Source organism: Castor canadensis, chromosome 2 (genome assembly GCF_047511655.1).
Source record: "Castor canadensis chromosome 2, mCasCan1.hap1v2, whole genome shotgun sequence".
NCBI classification, from domain to species: Eukaryota; Metazoa; Chordata; class Mammalia; order Rodentia; family Castoridae; genus Castor; species Castor canadensis.
The window spans coordinates 186949596-186963544 of NC_133387.1; the positions used below are offsets into that span (position 1 = coordinate 186949596).

At 38.6% G+C, this 13949-nt stretch overlaps 1 protein-coding gene across 2 annotated transcripts; it reads right to left on the bottom strand.

Annotated features, from left to right (window-relative positions):
- Nucleotides 1-244: 244 nt before the first annotated feature.
- Rexo2 (RNA exonuclease 2) lies at nucleotides 245-10890 on the bottom strand. 2 transcript variants are annotated; one of them, XM_020181049.2, is made up of 7 exons: nucleotides 10659-10873; nucleotides 9606-9689; nucleotides 6490-6567; nucleotides 5777-5888; nucleotides 4346-4454; nucleotides 2904-2957; nucleotides 245-684 (listed from the first exon to the last, which is right to left on the bottom strand). In XM_020181049.2, exons 1-7 carry the CDS (start codon nucleotides 10803-10805, stop codon nucleotides 555-557), a joined length of 714 nt encoding a protein of 237 aa, XP_020036638.1. In that variant the 5' UTR covers nucleotides 10806-10873; the 3' UTR covers nucleotides 245-554. The 2 variants fall into 2 exon arrangements, with proteins under 2 accessions (XP_020036638.1, XP_073922790.1); XM_074066689.1 differs by lacking the exons at nucleotides 245-684; nucleotides 2904-2957; nucleotides 4346-4454; nucleotides 5777-5888 and adding an exon at nucleotides 5895-6273 and having other exon boundaries at nucleotides 6492-6567; nucleotides 10659-10890.
- Nucleotides 10891-13949: the final 3059 nt, after the last annotated feature.

Genomic DNA, 13949 nt, shown 5'->3' on the forward strand with positions numbered 1-13949 from the left:
TTCTTGAAGGCAGTGAAAAGCAGCCTATTCCAGACCTATTAGTTTAATAACAATTAGACCAAATCTGCTTCTTTGACCTGACTTATTATTCAATTCTTGGTTTGTAAAGCAAAACAGAGAAAGTTTACTTCCTGTTTGACATAAGAAACTTAATCAAATTGCATTATGAGAATTTAAGCATTAGTCATAGCCCTTAAAAAGGAAAAAATGATTAAACTACTAAAGAATAAATGATACAAAAAGATTTGCATTTCAATAGAACTAGGTTTATTTATTTATTATTTATTTTTAAATGAAAGAAAGGCCTAAAAGCAAATGCAGATATGTACCGAGGAATCACCATGACCTGGTACTTACAAAGGAGCTGCTGTGTCATAATGGGGCATTAGGAGAAAAATAGTGCTGTCTGTCTGCGTAATCTGGAGATGCAAGTTAACTAAAAGAAGGTGCTCTGCCATGACATCAGCATGAAAAAAAGAAAAAAAAAAAAAAAAAAAAAAACAACTAGAAGTTGCTTCCAGAAGAACTATGTTGTGGCAGCATGAGAACTGGCATCAACTCACAGTCTTCTCATTTTCCCCATTTTCTATAATTTTCCTCTTCTTTTCATCTGTTTTTTTCTTGAAGATGTTATTTCGGTAAAACTGAAGTTCTTTGATGCTTTCGCTAATGTCATCAAGTGCCCTACAAGCAAACATACCACACTGAATAAAATGTCCAAAAACAGAGGAGATGGAAGTCATTTTATAAATAGCTTAAGAACAAGTTACTACAAACGCCACTATTTGACATCATAAAGAAGCAGAACTTTTTGGTAAACCAATTTTAAGTATTTGGCTTTAAAAGAAATTTTTAATAATTAAAAAAATTATAAAACACAGATTAAAATTTCCCGAACTGTTTCGTTAAGATGGTGGTGGAATTTCCCTGGGGGTGGGGGGAAATTCCAAGGTCAAATAAGTTTAGGAAAAACTAGATTAAATAATTCTTTTCTAATGTGTCTTATGAATTTCTAAGAGGAAGCTGTACTATACACACAACATTTCTAAAACTTAATCAACCATGTTTACGAAATGCTTATTAACAGTTCACGAAACACAGTTTGGAAAACACTGAGTAGTACTTAATGATGTCCCTCAACAAAATATACTGACATAGTTGGGAATAACTCAGGACTCAGTCAGTATAATAAACATCAATTATCAGATCAGACAGTACCTAACCACAAGGGAGGATCTACCTCCCCTCTCGTGGTGATCTGTGCTATAATCAGTCGCAGCCTCCCTCCATCTAACAGCCTTTCTTCTCCTCCAACATGCTGTTTCTCATCTGCTGTAGTCTGAGAAATCAGGTAACCAAGATTATTACAACAGTGTGCAGGCAAATCAGAAAGCTCTGGGGATGGGCCGAGGGCCTCTTTTAGAGAATTAGATGCACAAACCTTAGTGAGTTTTATGACAGTTATTTCTGTGAATAAGGCAACAATGTGTTTTCTTCCCAGTCCTAGACATATCGTAGAGAACTAAAGCTGTCAAAAGCACCACCTCTGGCTAAGTAAGGGCACATAATCTTGTATCATAACACTGAAATCTGAAATCCCAAAGTACTTTTACAATCCACCGAGTGGCAAAACCTGACTGATGTTAACATGAGGCCATGTATATTTATTATGTATGCCACTTAGTGTAAACATCGAGGCTTCACACCATGTGAATATCCATGTTTCTGATATTTCTCAGAAATATCAACGTGTTTCATACCTTAACCGCGTTAAGGGTATTATATAATGATAAATAATGTGGGAGTATTACCTTTCCAAAATCTGAAAAATTCTGAAATCCAAACATACCAAACCCAAATTGTTTCAGATAAGGCATTCTAGACCTAAATTACTGTCCAGGTGGTCCAATAAAAACACATGAGAGCCAGGAGCTCACTCCTGTAATCCTAGCTACTCAGGAGGTAGAGATCAGGAGGATCAAGGTTCAAAGTCAGCCAGGACAAAAGTCCAAAGACCCAACTCAACACACAATGCTAGACATGGTAGTGCATACCTGTTATCCTAGCTACCACAGAAATCACAAATAGGAGGGATCATGGTCCATGACAGTCAGGGCAAAAAATGAGATCACATTTCAATAATAACCAGAACAAAAAGGCTGGCAAAGTGGCTAAATGGTTCAGCACCTGCCTATCAAGCATGAAGCACTGAGTTCAAACCCCAGAATGAAAAACAAACAAACAAAAAATCTATGAGAATGCCAGAATTTTAGCTTGGGACTGGTCTTTTTTCTGATTAACTTAACAATGCACTGCACAAAATACAGGCTCAATGAATGAATAAACCAAATGCTATTCCTTAGCAGACTACCCTTAGAAGCCAAATGCTAAATCTCCCATCAAGTTTTACAATTCTGCATAGCTCCAAAATAAAAAAAGAAATGCAAAGACAATCTTAAATTCCTTGTGTGCTTATGACTGCAAATACACCCTCCAAAAATCTGAAAACCTGAAGTATCAAAGTAAAGCAAGTGTATTATACAACTGTATACAGTGTTCTAATTTCAAATGGCTACAAACCCTGCATCCTCTGCAAGAAATGTTGCTCATTTCTAGAAAGATTACTAACTGTTTCATCATACCTGTAAACCAAGTCATCTACAAACTTTAAAACTGTAATAAAGGCTATATGACCCAAAAAAAAAGGGGGACTACATGGCCCTGCTGAGACTTCTAATGGAAATTCCTACCCTCAGTGAAACAAAGTTATCTTTCTGCTAATGTACCTTTATCTTTCTCCCAAGTTAGAAGAGTGGAGAAGGAACACTATTTCAAGCACATAGGAATTGGGGGTTGTTTGGGGTATGTCAGACTGGCAAGCACTTAGAAGAACCCAATCTTACCTGTGAGAAGCAGCCTTCTTTGGTGCAAATTCATATTCTTCTGGATACCAGCGTCTATACACAGTAGAAATGGAACTCTCAAAGGAAACCGTCTCAAATACACTGAATAATTACCTCCTTCAAGCATTTATTAACACTGAGAAAGGCATTTTTTACCCTGAAAAAAGATGTGACTTTCAAGTGGCTTCTTCATCTGCAACTCTTATCTTCCACCATTTCCTTTCTTCATTCTATTTTAAGCAAGTTCATCCGTGTATAGGATTCCTAAATCATTAACACTAGCCCAGACCTCTCCAGAGTTTCTGTTCTAGAGATCCTACTGCCTACTAGACAATACCACCTAAAATTCCACCAGACACTTCTAACTCAACATATATAAAACCACATTCAATAGCTCCCCAAACCCATCTATCAAATATATCTCCCTCTTGCTTTCCCATTTTTCTTTGAACAATTCCATCATTCATCTAAGCTTGCCCCAACTAGAAACACCAGAATCACTTTATACCTCTCTTCCTTTCCCTCACTCCATCATTCAAGCTTTTAGTGTCATACCAACTGACCCTCTCTAGTATCTTATCTCCACATACATCAGAACCATCCAACAGCCATTTCCCTAGCTCGTTCTTCTTTCTCCAAAATGATACAAAAGTCTCCTCTCTTATCTCCTTACCACTTTCTTTGCCACCTTCTAATGAAAATGATCTAATCAGGTCACCCATTCTTCCACTGAAACTTTCCCAAAGGAATCCCATTCCTTACTAGATAAAATCAAACCTCTTTGCTATGGGATGCAAGCTCTTCACAATTTAGCTTCATCTCCACCTTTGTCAACCTCATGCTTTACACTCCACCATTAATGAATAATCAGTAACTCCCTGTACACATTTTGCCCTAGCTTCCAACTCCCTAATGTCCTCACACATCTGGCCACTCTTAGGAATGCTCTCTCATTTACACTCCTGGAAAACTCCCCCTTTTCTTCAAACCTCAACTCAAAAGCTATTTGCTCTGCAGAGCTTTCTTCCCGCTGCAGCAGAGGCACCCTTCCCTAACGCCCTCATATTCCACATGCACATTCCCATTACAGAAGTCACCAGACAGTACATTTTTAGGTATTTTTTAACAGCTCTGTAAACTCACTAGGTTCAGAACTATTTAGGGCTTTTCATCTTGTGTTCCCAGCAGATGGCCAATGCCTGGCATAGAATGAGTGCTCAGTAAATTTTCTGGATTAATGAAATTTACATGGTAGATTTTTATTATTCCCAAGTCTCACAAGTCAGAATAATTAAGGCTCTATACAAGTGAGAATAGCATAAGGAAGATACACACCCACTTAGCACCCTCAGTTCTATAGCTCTATTCAATTATTTTCCACAAATTCCCAATTAAAACATGCTAAATGAGGCAATTTAATGGATCCTAAATATAACCCTTACCTGCACAGTTCTTTAACAGTGCTCACATCAATTATTCTATAATGAAGATGTTTCATGAACTGGGGCATGTATTTGTCAAGAAACTTCTTATCTGCATGAACTGAATTTCCTAGAAAGACATGAAGCATACTGCATCTATGTATTTCTAGCCGTATACAACAGGGTATAAAATTCATCAATTGTAGTTCAAATGGAAATGATTTTTTAATTCAAATGTTTTTTAAAAGCACCTCTCAATTTCTACATCAGGTTTGAGTAGCTTACAAGTATACATTTCCAAGGATGTAGTATTGCCAAGTATTTAGTCAGTCTAGCACATAATAAACTTATAAATGGCTTCTCATGGACAAAAGGATAAATCTATCATCCACACACTTAAAATAAAGCATAACTCTATTTGTTACTTTAGAAGATCATACCAGATATACAAACTTTCTCCTAGTGTCACAAGATTCACACTACTAACACTAAAAACTTAACTAAATTATAAGTAGATAAACCTTTATTAACATTACAAAATTTTTAACAAATCACATCTATATTCATGTTGCCATACAATAATTTATATTAAAAGCACTGAAAACTTTAAAATAGACATCAGCCATGTTTGCTGGGGAAAATGTTTATACAATATATGCTCTTGTACCTAAAGCCAAAACTTTTCTTTGTGAATGTTTAAAGAAAGCATTAGTTACCACATCAATTTACATACACAAATGCATAATACACCTCCACAGAACATTACCTTCCCTCTGACAATGTCAACCCTTTAAAAATTCTCGTAGAAATGATCTGGGTCTACTTAAAAAGTCATTATTACACAGGGGAAAAAAAATAGAAATAAGGTGGACAGTTTTAGATCAACAGACTAAAGAGACATAATAATCAAATGAAATGCATGAGCTTTGATTGAATCCTGGTACAAAAACAATTAGACATTCTGGGAGCTTCAACTGAAGACTAGGTATCACAGATATTATTGAATGATTTTGACTGCTTTCAATGCAATAAGGATATTGTGTTACATAGAAAAATGTCCTTAGCAGATGCTTAATGAAGTTTTTAGGACTGGAGTGTCACATGCCTGCAATTTATTTTCAAATGTAAAAAAAAAAAAAAGTAAAACCAACACCACACAAAGTTAACAATTATTATATCCAACTTTTCTGTGCATTTGAAATTTTCCCACAGTAAAAATATGGGGGGAAATTTTACTGAGTTCATCTGTGTTTCCCAGATCTAACGTCAAGTTTCAGGGCATTTTCTCAATGTTCATGTTGTAAATTATACAAGGAAACTTGAACACAAAAGTAAGACATATAATCCAAATCAGGTTAAGTAGAAGTCTTGGCTGGTCTTTCTGGAACTGCTGCCTCTTGAACCACTGCAATGGAAGACTATCTACAAGATACACATAGGATTGGATTTTACCTGCAAGTGGACAGAGCCCCGGAGGAGTCTGCTGTCGTACAAAGGACAGAAATTCATACTCTGCCTGCTGCAATGTAATTGTACTCTCCTTCACTGCCTTGGTAAGACCAGACTGCAAGAGAGAATCCCCAGCCCCCACCAGAAACACATGAAGTCAGTTTTCAAAGGTATCCAGAAATGAAATTTCACTTCTAAAATGGGCAAATGTAACAAGAGATGAACCATTTTTAGAGCTCAAGTTGGAACTGAAACTGCCAACTTTACATCAATTTTTTTCTTAAAGAATCCAAGCCAAATAAATTATGTTCCTGAATTTTAATAGCATTTCCACACAGTCAAAAAAGATGTTGCTCAAAGTCCAAGGACATAACCTCTGGGAAGAAGCAAATATTAACAGAAGAGCAGCATTCCCCCTTCTCTGAGAGTTGATGTCTAACCTTATCCAAAAGACTGACTTGAGGAATACTTGACAATCCATAATGCGTTCGCGACAGATTGAATGTAGAAGAGAAAAAAGAGGACATTCAGGAGAAGATGATCTCGAGAGGTCCCAAAGATGAAAAGTAAAAAGCAAACAGCTTCCCAGGCTTGCCAAGCAATCTTCCTCAAACCCTTTCTTAATACCATCCAACAATGGTATAGGATTCAGATGTGGATGTAACAAGCTTGTTACTGATCCCCAAAGCAGCAATCTTGTTATTTGGTAATGTTACCTTCCCATGATGCTCCTTACACCAATCTGACATGCTGTCCAGCAACTCATCTGGCTGTTTTATAATCAGGTTGGGCCCCTGTGGATGGGAGACACCATTAGTCATTAATAATTAACAGAGGCGAAGTTTAAGCAGCTTTAAGGAGTAAACAAACATACATATCAGAGAAAGTAAGAGATAAGTGGTACTCAGTCATTCCAGTACTGTTTATGATGGCAAAAAAGCACACAAACACAATCGAAAACCAAAATGTTTACTAATAGGGTCAGAGTTATCTACCAAGAGTCAGCAAACAATAGCCCCAGGCTTTGGCTAGATTTTTATGGTCAGTAAGCTAAGAATAATTTTCACATTTGTAAAGGAGTATGAAAAAAAAAAAGAACATATGGCAGAGACGTATATGGTACTCAAAGCATAAAATATTTAGAATCTGGCTCTTTTCAGAAAGTCTGCCAGCCCGATTATGAGTCCATTTTGAAAAATATCTGTATTGCCAAGTGAAAAAAGCAGACTGCAGAACAGTATATATAGACAGATACACATACATGTATATGTGTGTGTGTGTGTGTGTGTGTATATATACATATGATTTGATTTACATTTGTTTTTAAAAATACATACATTTATATATGCATAGAAACTATGAAGAAAATAAATAATCTTTGCAGAGTGGGTAGAGCTGGAGCACCAATGGATTATTGTACATATACTTTAGATAAAGTTACACACTGTTTAATATTACAGTTTTATACTAAGAAATCAAGCTTCCTAAAGAAGGTGACTGGTGGCATCTTAAAGAAAAAGAAAAAATTCTATAGCCAGTCTACACCTGGACTAAACTAAAAATGACTTCTTTCCCACAACTAAAAAGGAGTTTTAAGCTGGCCCAGTGGCTCATGCCTGTACTCCTAGCTACTCAGGAGGCAGAGATCAGGAAGATCGCAGTTTGAAGCCAACCTAGGCAAACAGTTCGGAGACCCTATCTCAAAAAAAACCCATCACGAAAAAAGAGCTGGTGGGGTGGCTCAAGGTGTAGGCTCTGAGACCAAACCCCAGTGCCATAAATAAATAAATAAATAAATACATACATATATACACATACACATAAATAAAGAGTTTTAGCCAAACAAGAATACTGGTGTTAGCAATCTCCATAGAAAAGTAAAAAATTTGCTCTAATAGCATAGTTTTTAAAAATTCTAAAAATGGAAAAGATATACTGTAAATATACTAACCTATGCCAGACCCTAATTTGGCAAACTAAGGCACCCACAGAAAACTTTTCAGAGTAGAATGCATGTGCTTCTACCAGTGTAAAACATTTTCCTCAGACTCGTACATGAAAATAAAACATATTTCCCATTCAACTGACAGATCGTAAACTTTTTTAAATATCCTTATCCTCATCTGACTTTGCCTACTTACAATGCCACACTCATGTGCAACTGTGAATACATATCCAAATTTCCTCTGGAGTACATATCAATACTGTCAGTATTTCACATGATATCAAGAGTCTAAACAAAAAACACTTCTTTGACCAAGGGTAAATAAGTCTGGCAAAATAAAGATACTTCACTATTTATTACCAGAAAATTACAAGTCACAGAAAAAAAAAGCAACCAAACCAAAAACTCAAGGTTTTATTTATATAAAGCTTAAAAAATAATAATAATTGTTAGGATGAGAAACAGTCTCACGATTCTCTTCCAGCTGTGACAGGAAGATAAGCCCGGTGCTCCAGGAATACAGCAATTCATCTATAAATATCTTCTCACCTCTTTTGCCTACCCAGGAAATAAATGGAAGTCCTAATTCTAGACAAATGAAATTTATCCAGCTCCATTAGCACATCAATCCTGCCCTCTGGAACTTATTTTTACAAGGCTTTTTTCCACAAACATCCCTACTTTGTTACTAATGGTTTTTTGTTTTGTTTTTTAAATGACTACAAATATTGCTGACAGAACAAAACAGAGCTACTCAAGGTCAGGGATTTCACCTCCTACCAATCAGAGGTATCACACACTTTATTAAATGTTTCATGAGTGGCCGAAATGCAACAGGTATGTTTTATTTGTTTTGCTTAATGTTTCAGTTAAAAGCAGCATGTAAAAACCTTTATCATGCCCAATATATCAAAAAGAGAGCAACTTCTGGATATGCGTCAACAGAATTTCTAAAATCTTAATATAGAGGAAAGACACATCCTAGTTTAAAAAGCAGTGGCCCTCTGTAACCACAGGTTCCATATCCAAGAATTCAACCAACCTCAGATTGAAAATGTTTAAGGAAAAAAAAATGCACCCGTACTTAACATGTACAGACACTTTTTTACTCATTATGGTATCCTAAATACAGTATAACCACTATTTACATTGCATTTGGCAACCTACAATAAGTACAAGAATTACAGTAAGTAATCCAGACATGATGTAAAGCCCATGGGGGTATCTACATAGGTTATATGCAAATATCATATTATTTTATATAAGGGATTTGGCACCTGCAGATTTGGACTCCATAGCAAAGTCCTGGAACTAATCCCCTCCACATGCCGAGGGATATATGGAAACAAGTTAAAGGCAAGGTGTAAACTTTGGCAGGAGTTACCAAACCTGATTTGACAATAGCTGGCTCTCCCACTGATCAGGAACACTTTACTGAGACTACCTGACTTAAACTACTGACTTCCCTAATAACTGCCCAGGTGGTCCAAGGCAAAGCACCTAACATCTCGGTGCCCAAATGTCCTCATCTATAAAATGAGATTGACAGTACCCCCCTTACAGTTGTTGTGAGGACTAAGAATGAATATATGTACAACTATTATGAATACATAAGAACTATTATTGGCGCTTGGTGAGTTCCCAGTAAATGACAAGGGTTTATGCTTTTGTAAAACTTTTGCATGGCTAATTGAAAACCTGACCAGACTGTGAAATGGATTACTTTGGTCCTAGCACCAACTTTACCATGACCTACCATATTATTTTGGACCTTAATTTATTTGGACCTCAGTTTACTTATTTTTCAAATCATAAGACCAGAAAAAGAATTCTGAGATTTTTCAATGCCCTTCAAATGATATGATTGTATTTTATGGCATCACCTACTTCAGCCAAAATGTTAAGATCAGAGTCAGTTATCAGACAGGCCATCTCAATAATCTGGTCCTTCTCAATGTCCAATCCTGTCATCTGCAATAAAAAAGTAAATATGTAACACCCGCAAAACCATCTTTCTGATCTCTTTTTCCAAAGTTTATTTGACAAGAATTCCCTCATTCATATTCAGTTTGTTTCTATAGGCAGAACAGGAGAGGTAATAATGCTTCTTGGGCAAACACTCAAGGTACAAAACATGAGTCCTCGTTTATTCAACAATCATTTACCAAGAGCTTGCTATCTGTCAAGCACTGTGTTTCCACTCTGGGACAGATGTAAAATAAGTAAAAATGAGACAGCACTCAATTCTGGAAGCGTTAGAACACTAACATCAATACATCTCCGCAGTTTGCAGTTTTCCTATTTGTTACACCACTGGATCTTCATCACAACGTAATGTAGAAAGTATTAACCTCATGTCAGAGGGGAAAAAAACTGATGTTCAAGGGAGGGGGGAGGCCTCGGTATCCGCCAGTTAAAGCAGAACTGGGTTTGGTCCCAAACTCAGACCCACAGAACGTGACCTTGAACGAGCTGACTCCTCTCTTTGGGCCTCAGTTTTCTGTTGTGGGATAAGGGGTAAGGCTGAGTCATCTCCGGAGTCCCAACTCGCTTGAACAACCCAGTCTTTGAAGGCTTTGTGGGGAGTCGGGGAGCCGCTGTCCGCACCCCATCCCCCACCTGTGACCCCCCCCCCCCCCCCCCGAGCCCGGAGGCACCGAGGCTTTAAGAAGTCCACATCCGGCGAGGGTGGGGAGCATGACAGGCAGACATATGGGTAACTTCTCCCTTCTGAAAAGAAACCCCACCGTCCAGCGGAGTCCCCACACCCGCAGGACTCCAGCTCCGGGCTCGTCCGGCGCCGCCCGCAGCCGGGCTGCGCTCACCTGCCACGCCGGAGACCCACAAACCCACCACGGTTCTCCGAGCACAGCCTCGGCCCCTCGGTCCGGCACGGGAAAGCTCATTCACCTCCCCTCACCCCGCGCCGCCGTCGCTCACCTCCAGGTCCACCCAGACCATCCGCTGAGCCATGCTCTCCCCTGCCGCCATGGCTGCGCCACCTTCGCGGACACCTCGCGCCCCGAGCTGCCCGCGACTCCCACCCACACCCCGCAACAGCCTGGAGCCCAGGGAGCCGCCTCGCATCACCCGGCACGAGCCGCCACGGACCCAGCCTTGCAGCCGGCGCGCACTCAGGCGCGACAGTCGCTAAACGTCGCAAACCCGCGGGGAGGTGCAGAGCACAGACCACAAATCCCAACATCCCGCGCGCCGATTTTCCCTACTCAGCCCGGCTCCGCTGCCGAAAGGGCTGACGGGTCTGGGAGTCCCGCGGCGGGCCACTGGCTCTCCACCCCCGCCACGTGTTTTTCGGATGTTACTGGACGCGCATGTTTTTCACTGCTAAGTTTGTTTGCTTCCAGGAGTGATTTCCTGAGTTTTGATTCGTTCTAAACCGCGTAGTTGAAAAAGAACTCTTGTACTTCGACCTGTCGAAAGGGAGCTGATTATCTATCACTACCTTCTTGCTTCCCCTCACCCCCGCCACGCCTTATTTTACTTATGTCCCCCTCCCTTCCACATACTGAGTTGTTTTTCTAGTTTGGGTTTTTTTTTTTTTCATTTGAGAAGCGAAGAGCGATGTGCTATTTTGCACAAGGCCAATGTCACTGCCATCATTTAAAAGTCCTTAAATGGGACCTGTTCTGAGAAATCACTTGGCACGTGTCAGGCTTTCTATAAAAGCTCTTTTTCTTTCATAGGCTTTCTTCCTAATTCCTTTGTGGAGGGACGTGGGCTGCGTTTCACTTCAGCTGTTAGGTGTCATCCTACTCCACCCATAGAAGTTCTTAAATCGTGGCAGACTAAATTACAATGAACGAAAACAGCTCTGCCTGCTCTGTCTTCTTTGGTTTAACAAAGTGACTTTAATCTCCAATTACTGCTGTTTTCCAGCAAAATCAGTAGGCCCTGGAGTATCATATTTTGCGTCTTAAATGTTGGCTGTTCCGTAGCAAATTCACGTGCAAAGAGCAATTTTGTCGCTAATGTTGGTCTCAACCTTGAATTGTATCCTCTGTGTATTTTTCTAAAAGCCCTGTGGTCCTTCACATAGTGATTGGTTTTGAGAGAGAGAAACCTTGTTGCCTAAGCAGAAATTTAAGGATACTATTCTGGATTTTGTCTTCTACTGGTGTACTGAACCTGCAGGGCCAGAGAAACGCTCTTTGAAGGATCATCAAAACATGTGGTGCAGGTTAAGTGTATAAAGATTGGTATTTTGGACAATGTGTATATATTGTAACTGCATTGCCTAATGAGTCATATTGTTTTGAAATGGTCTCCATTTCTTTTTTATTTTCTTAGTTTTAAATTTGATTCATAGAAAGTAGAATCACTTGTACAGAAGCTTTTATCAACTGGGCTTCTTACTGCCCTCCTAAAAGTTTAAATTTTCAAAGAATGTCTTTTCTTTTCCACGTTACTATTGCCATAGTGGTGGAATTTACATTTAAGATCTTATAGCCTGAAAATTCGTGACCATAATTTTAAAATAATAGGTAGTTAAAATTATGCTTGTGAACTCTTTGGAAACTTCCATTTCTATTCAGATATACTAATACGCTTTCCTTACAACAATAAACACAAAATTTGGGTAAGTAGTCTTAGAATATAAGATTTATACTTTGTTTTTAATGTGTAATATCATTAGATTGGTAATAAAGATGAACGTCCCAAAAGAAGAGTAATACATGCATCAGTTGACAAATTCAGATCATGTATATATAGGAGTGAGGCCAGACAAGAACAGGGAGCCCCAGAATCTGAAAGCAGCCTGGTCCCACAGTAAACTCAGTGTATGTCCCTTTTCCTTTCCTAAAGATTTATCCCAAAGCCACCACATTACTCTGTTCAGAGACTTTGTCTTTTCATTTGGGTTTGAACCTATAAAAATTGCTTTGTTGATTAACTTCAAGGACGTAGTACTAAAATCATAGACTATGAGAAATTTTCAAGTCACTGCAATGAGAATGGAATATTTCTTCAGCTTAAAAAATCTGAACTTTGTGGGTCACTTTGACACTGAGAAACAGCCTCCATTTCCAGCCCATGTGCAGAGATCCAAATACAGTATTTTCAGATTGCAAAAGAGTTTTCATTCCACATTTATCTTAATTTTGTAGTTTCCAAGGAAACAGAACCCTTAGCCTGCTTCTCAGTACTGCTGAGAATCAGATTGTGATGTTCCAGACAAAATCTAAGACAATGTTTCTTTTTTCTTTCTTTTTTTCTTTTTTTTTTTTTGCAGTACTGGGGTTTGAACTCAGGGCTTAAACCTTGAGCCACTCCATCAGCCCTTTTTGGTGTGATGGATTTTTTTTTTTTTTTTTTTTTTTGAGGTAGGGTCTCCTGAACTATCTGCCCAGGCTGGCTTTGAACCGCGATCCTCCTGATTTCTGCCTCCTTCTGAGAGACTGACGCTGCTTTTGAGGGTTTTTGTTGGTTTGTTTTTTAATTATCTTTTAATTGTTTAAAATATCCATAGCATAAAATTTATAATTTTAAATATTTTTCGGTGCACAGCTTAGTGGCATTAAATACATTCATATTTGTGCAATCATCAACCACCACCATCATTCCCAAACTTTTTAATCTTCACAAACTAAAACTTTGTACCTATTAAACACTAACTGCCCATCTCTACCCATCCACCACCCCCAGCCTCTGGCAACCACTATTCTTCTTTCTGCCTGTGACTTTTGATTCTAGGTTCCTTAAATAAGTTGATTTATATATTTCATTTAGCATAATGTCCTCAGGGTTTGTTTAGTAGTAGTGTGTCAGAATTTCTTCTTTTAAGACTGAATAATATTCCATTATAATTATATGCCATATTTTATCTATTCATCTGTCTGTGGACATTTGTGTTGCTTCCACCCTTGGCTATTGTGACTGTTTTCATGTTTTGTTGTTTGTTTGCTTGTTTGACATAGGGTCTCAATATGTAAGCCCCAGCTGTCCTCAAAATTTCAAACCTCCTGCCTCAACCTCCCAAGTGCTGCCATTATAGTTGTATACCACCACACAAGCCATATGGGGTTGTTTTTTTTTTTTTTGGTTTTTTGTTATTGCTGCTGCTGCTTCTTACCAGTGACTTCCCCACCTCCACTTTACTCCTCCCATCTCCTGAGCAAAAATGCCTGTGATAATCAATCCAGAGGTGACCCCCCGTCAAACCCTAGATCATCTTTAGAAGCATTCCAAACTCTTTTTTAAAAAATCCTCCCA